A 17667-nucleotide genomic window follows, 5' to 3' on the forward strand; every position below is an offset into this window, starting at 1 on the left:
TGTATTTGTTTTAATAAACTGAATTGATCGATGTAGTACATTTGAAATCAATATCATTACAAAAAACACATATAATTTTTCATCCAGTGCACTCCTGTAATTATTTGTACACCTGTTGAAATTCCCTTGCATTTGGAGTCTGTTCAATCATGGCCTCTCTAGATCCGCGCACTCGAAGGGAAATTTCTACTTCAACTTCTGGATCCGCCACTCAACTTAGAATAAATCCGCCTCAACTTTTTACAAGCCCCACCACTGATATATTTGAACTCGGGTCAAATTTAAGCCATACATTATCAGAATGCATGTGCAAACAATCACACTGAAGCTATGTTTACTCTGGTCAAAGCTACACGGATCGAGGCACTGCATAAAACTGGGCTGTGCCAAACAGTCCGTACGATGAGCTTAACCCACAAAGCCGATATTTCAACATGTAAATCATCAGATTGTATAATAATTAACCATCGCACTTTTGCAATATTTTTTTCATGTTCATGTTGTGATAATGATTGAGAGAAACATAAAACATAAGTTTCCCTTGCTGGGCCCCTTACTGACGAGAGTAAATCGTTAACTCGAGCATATTTCCTAAGTGGACGAGATTCGTATCATCACCACTGATATATACACATGGAACCCACGCGTAAGATCCGCATTTTACGGAAGGCTGTTACATGTGCACGCTCTATATCACGGTCTTATCGGCACCCGTGGCCTCTTTCTATGATACACCTCTGTCAATCGGAAAGTCCTCTGTCTTCAATACACACTCAGGTAAGTTTCACAACACTTTGCCCCTATAACTTTGGAATTAAAAGCCGATTTGAGTGACAGTGTAGTTCTTTAACGCTTAAAAGGTTACTCAGATATGCAGATTGCGATAAGGAACTTTGCGTTTACTTTAGCATATTGTTTCGCTATTTAAAATAATAAAATTTTTGTACGATGAGACATTTTTGACATAAATTATTTTTTTTTGCATTATGATCATTTGTGAAAATCTCAAACATAATGCAGGACAAAAACAAAAAATGTTTGTCGATTTTTCAGACATGGAAATAAGTGCTTTCATTTGATACACAATAATGAAAAAATCTGTTACCACTAAATATCTGAACTTATTGAAAAATTATTTAAAATGTATCTTTGAACTTTAAAAAGAATTATCATTATGCAAGATATATATTAATGCCAATGATAGATGAATTGAATATATATAATAAAAAAATTGGGAGATACCTGTTTTTTGCATGAGTTCAGTGGAATAAATCCAAATTATAGGTAACATGTACTGCACTGTACAGATACAAATACACAATATGCACACATTGCACTGGATTATGCACACTAGTTGCTCTCTTATGTAACTTATCTTTTATGTTGTAGTCTGACAGAAAGTACTCCAATATGATCGGCTCAGTTCCAGAGGGAATTCTTCTTGGGGTTGGTAACCCCCTCTTGGACATGACGATTACTGGCCCTGATGCCAAAAGCCTTCTCAAAGAGTACAACCTTTTGCCAAACAATGCAATTCTCGCCAAGGAGGAGCACATGAGTTTGTTTGAAAAATGTGTCAAACAATACAATCCAATTTATCTCGCTGGGGGTGCCACTCAGAATACCATAAGAGTGGCTCAGTGGCTCCTTCAGAGGCCAAATGCCACCACTTTCTTTGGTGCAGCAGGGAAAGATATGTACGAGGAAATTTTGATGAAGAAAGCGACTGAAGTTGGTGTGAATGTCAAATACGACATTCATCCAGAGAAGTCCACAGGGAAATGCTGTGCCATCATAACTGGAGAGGACCGATCCCTTGTGACAGACCTAGGAGCCGCCAAGCTGTTTGACATCAACTTCCTAAACGATCCTGAAATTTGGAGTTTAGTGGAAAAAGCAAAGTACTTTTATATTGGTGGATTTACTTTAAGTGTAAACAAATCTGCAGTATTAAAAATTCTTCAACATGCTGCGGATAATGACAAAGTTGTCATTATGAACCTCCATGCCACATTTTTGTGTTCCCATTTTGCAGACTCTGAATTGAACATTTTACAGTATGTTGATGTTCTCTTTGGAAATGGAGATGAAGCGAAGGAACTTGGAAAGGAAGTAGGTTTCACAACTTCCGATGTTAAAAAGATTGGGCTTGAAACTGTCCACTTACCCAAAGTTAACTCGCGGCATGGCAGGACAGTGATATTTACCCAGGGGCGGTCTCCAACAATCATAGCAAGAGGAGATGAAATCCAGGAAATTCCAGTCGTTCCAGTGGAGAAAGATTTGATAAAGGACACCAACGGCTGCGGAGACGCTTTTGTAGGGGGGTTCCTGTCACAGTTTGTACAAGGGGAGCATACTGAGAAATGTATACAGTGTGGTTCTTATGCCGCCCGTGAAGTCATACAAAACTTTGGATGCAATTTTCCAGAAAAGCCGAATTTTGTTGCGAACGACAAGTCTTGAAAATCAAGATATCTTAAGTTTGTGGTTTATTCATTTTATAAGGAAACTTTGATAGTTGGGCTTTTGGTGCATTTTAGGTCTAACAATCCCCATTTGACTGCCAGTGAGCCAAGGGTTAAGGTGGTTCATTGTTAAAGATAATGATGGTAAAGGATGCAAGATTAAGATGTTAGCACCTAGCAGCAATATTAAAGGTTGTGGTCGTTTGCAGTATTACCGTGCAAACAATTAAGGATATGTGGTCATTGAACATGTATGTATAAAAGCATGGAGAGAGATACCCTGCATGAAATGGTGACGCTGATGCTCTTAGACTATTAGTGTATGTGTAAAAATGGTTTAAATTTTGATTTTCACCAAAAATGCTGTGATATTTTTGTCCATTTATGCATCTCCTATATTTATTTACAACAAAAACAAAGTTTTTCATTCCTGATATTAATTGTATCCTTTCCCAATTTCCACCCTTTCTACTGAATAGTACCCTTTTTATCATTAAAAATGTGTAAAATGAGGGGTTTTTTTTCTTCCGTACTTATTTTACATGACAGCTGGTATGCATTTAGATTTTTATATTACATGAGGCAGAGTACTTTGCAATATAAGCAGGCCCTATTTGAGTCAGAATTTGCCAAGTCATGATATTTTTGTAAAACGTTTACTGTAGTTAGAGTATTAATTTTTTTAAATTAAAACCTGTATAAAGATTGATATACATTTATCTTAATGTTTTTATTGCCCTAAACTTGTGATGTTTTGAACCATATCTGTCCTTCTTGTATGTTTGACTAACACATTGTATACCAATTTTTTCCCATATAATATTTTTTCTTTTTTGTGAAATGGCATCATCAGTATAAAAGTATTTTTTTATGGTTTTGTGATTTTTGTTTGCTGCATTTCATTCTCAGGAAAACTACTTTGCAAGTTTTGCCCAAAAGAAATTATTGATATGACATCTGATTGTAGCACAACATATTTCATTTAAAGGTTACGGTGGCACTGTGTTTGTTTTGCGTTTCACAGATTACTGGAAATGGATGTGTACAAACATTCAGCTGCCATTGGTGGTAATTTAATTGCTGATTCATGGACACTAGGTTTTTGAACTTTGATGCCCATTTTCTTTGTTTAATATGAACCAACAATTTATAAAACATTGATAACGAATGATTCAAATAAAAAGTTAAACCATTTAATTTGTTAATTTAATCTCTTCACCGGTTTTTGCGCTCTAACGATATATAATTAAAGGACAGTTTATTTGGTAGATTTAATTATATAGTTCTCGTTTGTCATAATGGATTGTTTGAATATTGTGAAGGACATGAAACTGTCTGACCAAAAGACAACACGATGAATTGTCGTAAAAAAATAATATACATATCGTATATCTGATGACTTTCATAAATGTTTTCTTTGATCCTAAATAAATTTTCAAGGATTTGCAAATAAATGCCACTACGTTAATGAAAATATTCTGTATATTACTTCTATCTCGTTCGTTATGTACAGTGAGATAATTATCTCGTTATTAAGATTGTAAACTTGTTTTAAAGAGTTTGTAACTCATTAGTTATGTTTAAGAATACAAAAACTGACAGTTTTACAATGTAGGAGATGATACACAAGCAATGACAACCACCCACGTAATATTCAGTGTTAACGTGTCCATTATATATACATGCAAACAACAAGGAAATTAATATGTACAGCATGCGGTTCATAGCATACATGTATATATATAAATAATGGATTCCACTTTATTATAATTTTTTAGACCCATCACAAATTCAGAGACTAGCGTAAATAATATGAAATAAAGACATGTGTAAATAATCAGCAAGTTCATATGTAATAAGCTACAAATTATTACCAGTTACAATATCAATCTTATTTGAAAGTATTCGGCAAGTGCGTATGTCTGACGAAGAATTTCCGGGCCACGAGTGCATGAAAACTTCATATATGTAAAATGTCGAAGGGGAATATTCAAGAAAATGTTATAATAAATAATTATGAATAATTATATCATCTAGCACCAAAGGGAACAAGATTGAATATGTTGTTAGACCAACAGAAAACTAGAAGATAAGGACACAATCATTATTAAACGTTCCTAAATGATAACGGTTTGATATTTACCACTACTTCGGATATTTAAACCCAAATTACAAAGTTAGACAATTATCAAAAAATGACTTTTGGTAAGGCGGCTAGACAATGCTACCGGATATTTACAAACCATCTGTGTTCAATATACGCCGGGGCACTAATTAAGAGCGATTGTTTTTTTCCTAACAAAATTGACACCATGTTGTCATTAACACAACGAAATAGTGCGCTGAAGCTAGCTCACACTGACATAAATGATAATGCAAGTTAACTTACTGGTACTGTAATTGTAACACTTTGCCTAGCTAGCTATGCTTTGAGTATGTACACAGACTAAATGTCGGCTTTTGTGATGAAGAAGACGCTTAGCAGGCATGTTCACGAAGCCATCATCAGGACTATGGTGTGTACTAAGTACATCTTAGGATACGTCTTAGTCTTAAGTCTGTTTCTCAAAGCTCTCCTAAAAATTTAGGAACCGCCATAACTTTGTCCTAACTTTAGGACATCACTAACCTTGTCATAAATCCATCCTAAGGCTGTAAAATCACGTTTTTGAGGATATTGGGAATGCTGTGAAGGGTTTTTTTTTTAGAGCGGTAGAATAAAGCAATAAATTTTTTTTACAGTTCTAGCACTTCCGACAAAATCCGGGGGGGGGGGGGGGGGGCAGAGTAATTTATTCTATCATGTATTTTCATTTTAATAAAATTATTTGGAGATGGACTCGAACTCTCATCACCTTCTCCGTCAATACAAGCCTGCCTGGAAGCTGACAAATTAAGCAATTTTTTTTTCGCAAACACTGTCTCTGTTTGGCGAATGAAAATTATTCACTTATATTTAATATCTACATTTTACATTAAGTGAGTTACATTCATTGTTTTGATTATTTTAGGAAATTATTCAAATGTCCTTGGCTAAAAAGTAAATACATCGGTTTATATAAGTCATGCGTGATCATTCTTAATTTCTATTACTTCATTCCGATAAAAAAATCTTTTAAAAATTCTTAATGTTTAATAACTGTATTTATGTATTTTCGAAACATATTACAACTTATTTCTTATTTTTAAACATTTTCGTGTATTCTATATATTGCAGATTAAAGGGAAATTAATTGTTGTGTTTGTATGTGTGTGTTTCTACATGTAACGTTGAATTCTATGAAAAGCGCGTGTTTATGTATTACTTGTGCTTGAATGACAAGATTATCAAATGTTAACCTACACTTAAAGAATGCACATGTTGTTTAAATAATTATTCGCTTGTAAGCCAATTCTGTCCTGATACATATTTTATTTTAAAAAATAGTAGTCATTTGGATTTCTGAGGGAGGGTGTTATTTTTTATTTTTTTTATTTTTTTTTAATTAAATTGTTTTTGGACACTGATATATATTTAGGTAAATGTATATTTTTTTTAAATGACTACATTAAAATTACTGGTGTTAGGCCTATTGTGTTAACAACCGACACGTACAATTTTCTCTGGCAAAATGTTGAATGATTAATCCCTACAAAAGTCTCTCAAATTCGATCTGTACAAATACATGTAAATGTGAAAAGTAAGAATGGTTACAGAAGGTTAGGATATCCTAACTTAAGATGTTCCTAAGTTACCGTCGAGCTACATCTTAAGACGTGTCCTAAGTTGATCTTATGATGTTCCTAACTTTTTTCCTAAGTCATATCTTAGGAACACCCGAGGGTAATAACTTAGGAAAGTTTCGTGAACATGCATGCTGATTTTTGCTGACACCATTTTGCTGACATCGCAACACATAACACCATAAACATGATGGTTTTGTTAATTGCATATATATTTATAATCTGACCGATGAAAAGTAAAAAAAAAAACCAACCCTTTTGTGTATCGTATTAAAAAAGAATCAATATTTTGTTGGGTTTTTTTTTTTTTGATCTTAAAATTCATTCCAGTGGATTAAAATTATTTATTATTCATTTAAAATACATATATAATTTCATCTAATCTTGCATGTGAGGTTTATATAAATGGTAAACGGCTTTTTCGACACATAACGTTACATGTACTGGTTTGCTAATTTGAGAGGGAGAGAGAGAGAGAGAGAGAGAGAGAGAGAGGGAGAGAGAGAGAGAGATTAATGGAAGAAATGAAGATAACTGTTTGCGAAATCCTTATATATTTTTATTCATGAGCAACCTTACAATAAGATGTTTATAGCCTTTGGAATGCAACATAAGAAAAATAAAACCGCCCTCTATATAGTTCAACCGACATGGTTTGTGATTTTACACTTTTCGTCACGTAAATTTCCGTATTGTCACGACCCTGACAGCTATCTGCCTTCGCAATAGTCCTTGTAATTGTCAAATTTCATATTCTAAAACGTACCATAACTGATTGTTTTGCCATATTCCACCATGTCAGGAGTTTTACAAGTTTCAGAAGCTACCCATCGCGAGGACTTTGTGAAAACACCGAACCAGTCAGGGGTCACATGGACTTTTGCCGCAGACGATGACTTGAATGGACCGTCGCCATGCCGCCCCAATCTCAAATCACCCACCTACAACTGGCTGTCAAACTCCAGAAGTCAAGAATCGGAAGGTAATGGCTCCCTTAAATGATTGTTTTTTCAAAACTTACATGTATCGTGGAAACATTTGTCAAAATGACATTATTTGTATGGATGTATTGTAAATAAAGTATAAGGTTTCTAAACTATTTAGAACCGCTAGAACTTCAAGACCCAAAAACAAAAATATTGCCTGTACATGTAGGACAGAGCTAGGCATGCATTTATTGAAGCCATCTTGTTTTGTTTTTTAGGTCATTGATTCCCTTTCCATTGTTTGTCAGTGCATATGCAATCATGTCGTTAGATTCCATATTGTTAATGATTATATAAATAATTTTGTATAATATATGCAGAGAAGGTTCGTTGTCAAGTTCATTGACACGCAAAATAAACAGAGCGTGCAGCATAAAACCATGACAATTATTTTCCAAAATAAAATTGTTTTACGCAAATCGCAAAACTTCTTAAGATTTAAATTTTGTACATAAAAAGGACAAACTTTACATTGTACATAATTATGATTAGTAAGTAAATGCTTGTAGATGAAAGGGCCAAAAGGAGTAATGTTTATATTTGGTGATTGAATTTGAAGCATTCTACAACAATTGATTGAATACAACTATTTCAGACAGTGGAGTCAAATCATCCTCCCAGAATGAGGACGAACCGCCGATTTCTCCTACCTCGACGTCATCAGATGACGTCAAAAAGAAGCGGTCAATTCTTCGGAAGATGTCGAATATCTCCGGGGTTTCCCTCCGCTCCTCCCCTTCCACACCACTATTTGACTTCCCCACGTTTGACGAACTTTTCGAAACAGAAGGGAAACAGCACATGAAGTTGTCCATGCATCAGAGTAAATCCGGATTTCTACGTCAGCAGTCTTATCCTGGACCAGCGGTATCTGTATTAGGTCTGGAACTGTTTAAATATTTTGGTGGTGGTTTAGTGCCAAGAGATAGCAAGATATATTGATCATAATTCATTTACTTGTATAATCAACGACAAAATATCAGCTATATATAGATATTGATAAGGGAATATTGAAACCGTAAGCTTCTTCTTATCATTATTAAATATGATTTTAACCGTAAAACAAAGCATGTACTGATAAAAAAGCAAACGAATCTATCGATAAAACACTCTCCACTCCCTCGATCGATCGAGAGAGAGAGAGAGAGAGAGAGAGAGAGAGAGAGAGAGAGAGAGAGAGAGAGAGGGAGAGAGAGAGAGAGAGAGATTTCTGTTGAGAAAAAAGAGGTATACGAATTAATCTTCACAAACACAGTATATCAATCTTTAAATCAAACATCACAAACAGTGTATAATATTTCATTGTTAAGTATGCTTCCTTTCTCTTTACTTGAAATCAAACATCACAAACAATGTAGAATACATACATGTACTTCATTGTTAGACATACTTTTTTTCTCTTTGCTAGAAATCAAAACATCACAAGCAGTGTAGCATACTTCATTGATAGGCATGCTTCCTTTCTCTTTACTTGAAATCAAACATAGCAAACAGTGTAGAATACTTTATTGTTAGGCATACTTCTGTTCTCCTTACTTGAAATGAAAACTATTAGAACGAAACTTTTCCCCTTATCTTGGTAGGAACACGTGGTGCACCTTGCGCGTTGATTTGATTAACAGGGGTAACACGTGGACTTGGACTGAAACTACATGCTGGATTCAATCACAAAGACTATATTCTTTTGTGGATACTAATTCTATGAATACAATATTAGTATATTTCAAATGAATGTACGTAAAATTACGCCTAAAACGAACGCTCTCTCTCTCTCTCTCTCTCTCTCTCTCTCTCTCTCTCTCTCTCTCTCTCTCTTTCTCTCTCATATAACGATCATAATAAGAGAATATCTGGATCGACGACACTCATTAATCAAGAAACCCCTTCTGCAAGATAGAAAAGGAGGGGGGTGTTGTACAGTTTGACAAAGTAGTTTGCAATTTAGAGGTTATTTTTTGTCTTGAACAGGTGTGGAAACTTCTAGGATATGCCGTTTTCTACCTTGGGTTTGCAAATCACTATACACAGGAAATAATATCGACTTAAACTAAATATACACAAGAAAAGAAATGTGTACATTAATAGTTTGCATTGTATTTTTCGAGTTCGAGTTGTATGCATTTAATAACATGTACAGTTTCCCATGTTGTTTTGTAATGCAAAGTAATTTCCTTCTTCCTTTTCTGTAAAGAATAAACACCTTTAGGAAGTAATATAACAAGCTTTTAAGGTTAAAATAAGAGAACAACACTAATTATTTTATTATTATCTACCTAACTCTTATGTGAACCTGAAAAATATCCTCGCGACCTTAAATTGCCATAATACTAAACCGCTTCGTTTTTCCTTGAATAAAAAAAAATCATATAAAATTTCATTAGTTTAATTTCCTCCGAAATGATGCCTCCGTCTATCAGTACTTTCAGTACTTTGATTCTTAACCTATAGCAACGTTTCTGACCAGGGCAAAAGGGTTTGGGGTGTTTCTCGTAATTACAGCAAACCCTTAGTTTACCTTTATTCCCGGTATTCTACTGTCCTGAGTTTTGCTGAGACACTTGACTTATTACCACATTTGAAAACGGTTTCCAGATATCTACTCTTTCTATAGATTCGATAATTAGAACGAAGTAAATTCTGTTCAAATTTGATTGCTCTTAAACGGTGTTCTAATCAGTATTTCTCCTGTGGCTGAATTTGAAAATTGTTCAGTATGACGTACAAGTCATTCATGGCGTAATTGCCTTTGGTTAAGGTAGTACGTTTTACGTACACTAAAGCAAGAAGCCGTGATAATGTCTTCCTTCCTGTGTAGGTATTCAGCACTATTTATGTCAGTGTGTGTTTGTTATGTTTATCAATACACTTTTAAGATTAAATTTAAATTGTTGGAACGTAACAATGAATTGACTACTGGGATCTTGTATTACGCCACTTCTATCAAAACTGTGAGTAATAATGACTTTCAGGCATTTTCTACTGATTATGTAATTTCTGTATATTGCAATATCTAAAATTTGAAAATTTTTGTTGTAATTTTTATTTTTAGCGGTTAATTTATAGAAATGTATACAGACATAGTATTATCAACGATTGTAAAATTGCACCCTTGTAGTTTTCATTGTGTTGCAGATGAAAATGCTGACGACATGGAAGCCTCCTTAACACAGGCAGAGGAATCACGGAGATCGTTTAAAAGACAGGACAGCGTTTTATCCCAAAACTTCTCGTCAATGGTCTACAGGAGCTGGAAAGGGTCCAAGGGGTTCCGAGGGTACCGGGAACGGTTAGGAACCTCTATTCATCACCGATATTGCATGTGTTAGTTTAATTTGGTTTTTCTTCAATTCTTCATTTTTGACAATGCATGCACATTTGAGAAAATACTCCCAAAATGATTAGACTGTAGGAAAAATGATCTATATAAATTTCCATTTGATTTAAACTTTTGGATTGGATAATAGCCACATTTGTGATTATGATTTAGGTTTGATTCATATCATTAGAATAAATATACTGCTATAATAAAGTTTATATACAGTGTTAAGATTTTTTCTACTTCTAACAGGTTGCAGATTTGAAAGTACAGTCTTCATTGGACTTTACCTCTTGGTTGGGATATTTCTCTCCTGCTCTGGTACCTACAAATCAACATTTATCGTCCTTTTCAATAACTACTATAACAGCATTTTAAATCAAGTATTTTTCTTGATCATCAGACAATTTTTGCACGTGATACATAATATTTTGTTTACTATTGTATGACTGTAGTAAAAAAATCTTTACAGGTTTTTTTTTTTTTTTGGCAAAGAGTGATCTCTCTTTTTCCGTACATACTAGATAAACTTTGAATAATTGAATGAAAAGTGAATGTTTCAATGCAATTTGTCTCGTTCTAGGTGTTGTCTGTTACATAAACTGTTCGGATGAAATTCTGGTGTCTTACTTCCTGATTGCGGATGGTGTCCTCTCGGTTTTTGTGTTTCCCATCCTCGTCATGGTATGGACAAAACGCGTCGGTGGCTGTGTCGGACAAGAGGAAAAAGTAGAATCCGGATCATTTTGGATTTCTTTGCTGGTTTTCAGAATCCTTTTAACAGCTTCGGGTAACGTACCCTCATTATCGTATATATATATATATATATATATATATATATATATATATATATATATATATATATATATATATATATATATATATATATCATATAATTATTTTGCTAAACTTATTAATTTTGTAATACCGTAGCTGAGAATTAATTGATAAAGTTATTGGATGTGCTTGCTAATTTTACACAAGTATACAGATAACAGTAACTCTAGAACAAACACTGATCCATCAATATATATCTTTCCGGAATATGAACCATTTTGTTGTTTTATTGTTGTAGGGACATTTGTATGTGTTTACCGATATCATTTATCAGACACGGATTGGTCGGAAAAAATTTGCAGATACGAGTTTTACGCCCTACTGGCTGGAGTTGTGTTCGAATGGACATTCTGCGTTGTTGTGATATTTCTGCCTCTGTGTGTATATTTCATTCTGTACTTGATTGCCCCAACATTCGAACCAAAATCTGATTTAAATGTCATAACGTAAAAACTATTTGCATTCAAAAAACGATCGTTCTCAGAGACTTGTATTATACCGGTACTTAAAGTACACACTTGTAGAATGTTCATAGTAATCATTTTTGTCAAATTGTGTTAAAACAGTATTTTCGAATGATATCGTGAATGATATTATTTATCTGAAAATATCCTCATAAAAACATTCGACAATTTACATCTCTAGATTCTTATTTTTTATGTCAATCATCGATTCATCATTGTTGATTAAAAACTGTTATTGATGAATGAGTTATTTTGTTACAGAAAATGACGCTAGATTTGGATTTTGACCAATGAAAATTAACCCTCCCTGTCAAGATTCGACTCGATAGTAATATAGATTCTGTATTGATAACATCGTATTATATATAATATTTAAGTCAGATGAGCTCCGTAATATTTGGAATGACGCTTTCATCGATTCTTGAGGCAGTCCTTTATGAAACGTGTCTCATAATTTTGCCCCGACTTTGAAAACATGTCGCTGTTTATACCAAATTCCTATGTGGCTCGCCCATTCAACTTTGCAGCATAATTTGTTTCTAAAAAATTTCTAGACTATTATCTAACGTGCATTTTTTGGTCATTTTATAGGGTTATTTAAACAATTTTATCAGCTAGTCGGTTATTAGTCTGATTTAAACTGCCCACTTTATACCAATTGAAGCAACAACAACACATCAATAAACATTCCTGTGAACAGACAACAAACTTCCCGAGGATGATGGGTTAAATTGGACACGCTGGTGTGTTTATTCTGATTATGGGGATAAATTGTGGGAGTTTAAATACACTTGGATGCGGAATGAAGTTTTATTGAAATTACATAATCATAGTACATCCCAAGATATGCATGCATCACATTTAGGCGATTTTTAGTAAAACTCTAGAAAAAGGTGCAATTGAAATCGACGAAAGAGAAAATGTACAAGATATCTTCATTGTCACATTATAATTTTTCATCCGGGTACTTTCATGTCTGTTGTAATGCAAAAATTCGTAGACTTTACAGCTCACCGAGACGAAGTCGGGATGAGCTTATTCTATACCCCTGGGGTCAGCGTCCGGACCTGGTTAACGTTTTTGTTGCAGATTCTGTATCTAAGCTATTACTTGTCCTATCTTCACCAAACTTGCATGGATGATGCATCTGGACCTACTTATGGACTTGAAAGGCTTGGATGTTGAATTTGGGCCACAAAAATCATATGCTGGACGAGGATAAGGATTTTGGAGCAGTTTAAAGTTTTTAGATCAGGTGCTCTTTGATAGCCATTTCTAAGTTACTACCATCCTAACTTTACCAAACTTGCATGAATGATGCGTCTTCTGATACTTTTGCACTTGACAGGCTTGAATGCTGAATTTGAGCTAAAGGTTTATGATGCTGGAGGAGGTTAAGGTTTTTGGAGCTAGCTAAAGTTTGTAAACAGGTGCCCTATTATGATTATATCTTAGTTATCACTAGTCCTAATTACAACAAACTTGCATAAATGATGCGTCGTAGGATACTTATGGATGCTGAATGATATTAAGGTTTTTGGAAATTGTTAAAATTTTGGAGCAGGTGGCCTCTGAAGATTTTATCTTAGTTATTACTGGTTCTAATTTCACCAAACTTGCGTGGATGGTTCGTCTTATGTTATTTACTCAATTGACAGGCTCGAATGCTGAATCTGAGCCACAGGTTTCGGATGCTGGATGAGGTTAAGGTTTTTGAACTGGTTAAAGTTTTTGGAACAGGTACCCTTTGATAGACAAATATTAGTTATTACTAGACTTTGACCCGTGCATACACGGGTTGGTATTGTATATATCGGACATTTACGAAATAGATACATCGACGCACCGTATTGTTGACATTTACATAACCAAGCTTTAAATCTACAATAATGCTGTTTTAAATTTCACTATACTCTTTGTTAGAATAATCTAACTCTCTCGGGACAGGCCTTCACCACAGTAAAATGCCCCCCATATACAGCTGATATACCCGTAATGTAGCAGAAAATTGCAGAGTCGCTCCTTAACGATATTAGAGAAAATTAAATGAAGTTGAATTGAAAATAACAGTCAAATTATTCATAACAAACCATTTTGAGGCTGTAAATACCGTTATCTAAAAATTCCATTTTTATCATTGAAGAATTCAACACTTTTCACCAACGTTTTTACTCGATTCAAGTTGAAATTCGGAACTCTCGGGATTTTCCTAGTAAATGCACAGTGTTAGAGTTATCTCCCGTATTTTCTTTGACGAACAATTTCCAATGAAAATTTAACCGTTTGTTTGTATTATCGTTTCTGAGTTTATCCATGCAAATGTGATATTGTGAAAACATAAACTTTATACAGAGCATCCTGTGATTTAGCGTAAATGTAATGCGCAAAAAATCCAGATGATTTCCGGAATTATTTTAGGTATTTTCGTTAATTAATTAATTAGCGAAGCTTGATTGAGAAAAAATAAAAACAAATTGGTAATCTTCAAGTACCAATGATGTTTAAAATATATAAAACAAAAGACAGCACTCTCCCGATTTATCGGTATTAAAGCCCAAAAATTCGAGTCTATTATTTTAATATAGTAGTATAGATTGGTTCAATATTTATCAAGTTTGAATAGATGATGCATCTTGTAAGTTGATTCTGATGCACTCCGCATGCGCAGGCGTGAATGCTGAATCAGAGCAACAGGTTGCAGATATGCTGAAAGTTTTTTGGAACAGGCTATATGTTTAATACATAATAGTACTGTTATAAACTCAATGCATGGTTGATTTAACTATAATATAAATTGATTGCAGAGGTAGATTCAGAGCCTGATCTCCTTTATCAAGGATGCTAAAAAACTCATATCTTACTCAAATTTGCTTGATAGTTGCGTTTGTTCTAAAATAATATAACAACATTCCTATGATATAGTATTGTATAATATGATACACTATTGTATTATATGATACAATATTATATAATATCATATTGCAAAAACTGTATGATACGAATTGATAATGTATCAAATTTTTTGCATACAATGATAAGTCATTGTATCATATGATATTGTAATGTTTAATATAGTATGATACAATATTGTGTTATATGATATTGTAATATATGATATATTATTTATTGTATCACAATTGTATGATTTGATATTGTATCATATGATATGGAACAGCATTGTATTATATGACACAATGTTTTACTATGCATCATATATTATACACTATCATACATTTAAATATCATATGATACATTACCATAATTTATAAAGCAATACCATACTATATCATATCATATGTTACAATATTGTGATGTATTATGTGACATGATATTGTTTTATATGATACTATATTGTATCATATTTTATGTTATGATATTTTATTATGTGATCAAATACAATAATATATAACATGATAAAATACCGTATGTAAGACTTTTACCACAAAAGTCTCCCCGTCTGCCTTGCTATTGACTAAGTCAATGTCCAGAGAGAGTTTTTACAAAATTACGTTGTGTCGTATTGTTATATAACATCAGTTATCATCTGAATCGGTCTCTTTTGCTAACGATTGACATGAGTAAATGTACTCTTCCGGCTGGGACAGACAGTTTCGGTTACTCATGACCAGCTGCGCTGATCACGAATGTAGATTCAGTGATTAAATTCAAAAACAATATTTTAGTTCCAAATACAGTATCATAACTGACAAACTGTCCATCACAGCGTCGGGGGATACGGGCTTACAATCTCCCGCATCAGTACAAAAACATGAATATAGGTTAAAGGTTGAAAGAAAACACGTAATTTGTGACAAGCATGCAATATCAGATCTCCATAGAGTCTGTAATTATGACGAATATAGTATTACTGTCCCATACCTGGACGTATGAGATCTGGCTGCTGCGCAATTAAGGAAGGAGCCTTCTCATTAACCAACATTCTTCTATAATAAGAAATTCATGAAATTTTGAGACAGTAGAACAGGTCATATCATCAAATGATTCTATCACTTTAATCAAATTTGACCTCGTCGTTTTTGCATAAAGGTCAGGTCAAGGTCACTACATTTTTCCTCAACTTAAAGGATGATAAAAATACATGTAGTTCTCTCCAGTTATGGAGACACCTGTTTAAGATTTGAAGACTTTATTTTTCAATGAAATGATAGATTATCAGAATGTCTATCAGCTTATACTACTAAATTGGAAATATTGAAACTAAAATGGATATTACTTAGCCTGCATTTCATCTAATTTTTTAAAATTTTGTAGATATTTTGATTATTTTTTATGCTTCCAATAATAAAATAATTCTGATTTTTACGTATTATAAAGAATTTATATAAAGATACAAATTGACCAAAAGCTAATATATTGACCATCTAATATAATTAGGGAGAAAAACTGATTTGAGTGATTTTTCACACAAATCAATGTATAGAATGGACGCTTTAAAAAGCCTATACAAACGAAATTTGATGTGCAAATCTTTAAGTTATTTTAAAAACAAATTCTGAAACCCAAGTATCATATCATTAGTTAAAAAATGATAATCCAACATTAAGTATATTGTTTTTAAAATGCTAAAACAGACTCAATAATCTACAGCAATTCTGAATTACGAAACATATGATATCTTCCTACGCCAATATTCCGACAAAAATATAGTCCTTGTTAGATTCTAAACATTTATTACTATTTGTATCCCAAGTTGTATGATAGTAAATAATAAAGAAAAATATACAATTTTAATTTCCTTTCATCTTGATTTAATGAACAATCAATCAAATTTACGTTTGACAAGTCGAAAATCAGAAAAGACTCCTTCCTTAAATTCCAATTATAATTTCCCAACGACTTTCCAACAGAGTGATTGATAGACTCAATAATTGCGCAGCTTGTATATAATTATTTACGTGTTCATTTAAAAGTACTTATCAAGGTCAGTGTATAGTCATCTGTTTACACGTATCATATCATAATATTATATCATATGTCAAAATATTATATTGTATCATATATTCAGTATTATAATGTATGATTTGTTGTATCATATGACACAATATTGTATTGTATCATATTGATTAACATTGTATCTTACTAAACCGGATGAAACTAACGTATTATTAAAAAAATTATTAACATGATATTGTGTCAAACCACACTACAGTACAGTATCCATGAATATCCAAGATCATTAACTATGATTTTCATATAATTTAATAAAGTAGTCTCATAAAAGTGATGTACCTATGTTTATTTTTTCAAAAAGGAAATCTTCCAATTTCTCTATACTATTGAATGGACATCTTTTAAACCCTAAGGTGTTTACAGATATCGAATAAATAAGAAAATGTGCTGCATAATTATCTTGGGACACACTATAGAAGAATGTTCCAGCTGCAAAACTGAAACTACGAGACATACACTTGAATTCTGATTTTTTACTGGCAACAAACAAACAAACTCCCGAAATTGGGTCTTTTTGCAGACAGGAGATCAAAATTTAAATTAATGAAGGTCTGTCCCGAGATTTGGGGAAGCCAGTCCAAAAATAAGGTCAAATCTTAGCAAAACAAAAAAAATGAATATTGTCATATTTTCAGCATTTCGCTTATAACACATGAGGAACAAAACTTCTTTGGTCACCATGTAACTTTTTTATTAGAACAATTACAAAATTCAAAAAGTTGGGCTCATAGTTTCATAGTTTCATTTCTCAAAGATGTACAATGTTCTCTTGGATTAGCCAGTTAACATATCCAACAGCATTTACATTGTGGTTCATTTAGACATATTTACCATGCACAAGCATTCAATTTCACATACCAAGAAGAAGAGAAGGTGGAGTCCTAGGTTATCTGAAAATTTGT

General features: G+C 33.2%; 2 protein-coding genes across 2 annotated transcripts; both read left to right on the forward strand.

The window, feature by feature from the left end:
* LOC128178573 (uncharacterized) lies at window positions 1-3665 on the forward strand. The gene is made up of 2 exons (XM_052845818.1): window positions 1-777; window positions 1390-3665. The coding sequence occupies exons 1-2, from the start codon at window positions 634-636 to the stop codon at window positions 2464-2466; spliced, it is 1221 nt and encodes a 406-aa protein (XP_052701778.1). The 5' UTR covers window positions 1-633; the 3' UTR covers window positions 2467-3665.
* Window positions 3666-6830: 3165 nt separating this feature from the next.
* On the forward strand, window positions 6831-12033 carry LOC128177407 (uncharacterized). The gene is made up of 6 exons (XM_052844103.1): window positions 6831-7173; window positions 7773-8057; window positions 10310-10498; window positions 10746-10814; window positions 11077-11283; window positions 11569-12033. The coding sequence occupies exons 1-6, from the start codon at window positions 6987-6989 to the stop codon at window positions 11778-11780; spliced, it is 1149 nt and encodes a 382-aa protein (XP_052700063.1). The 5' UTR covers window positions 6831-6986; the 3' UTR covers window positions 11781-12033.
* Window positions 12034-17667: the final 5634 nt, after the last annotated feature.

Source organism: Crassostrea angulata, chromosome 3 (assembly GCF_025612915.1).
Source record: "Crassostrea angulata isolate pt1a10 chromosome 3, ASM2561291v2, whole genome shotgun sequence".
Lineage (NCBI taxonomy): Eukaryota > Metazoa > Mollusca > Bivalvia > Ostreida > Ostreidae > Magallana > Magallana angulata.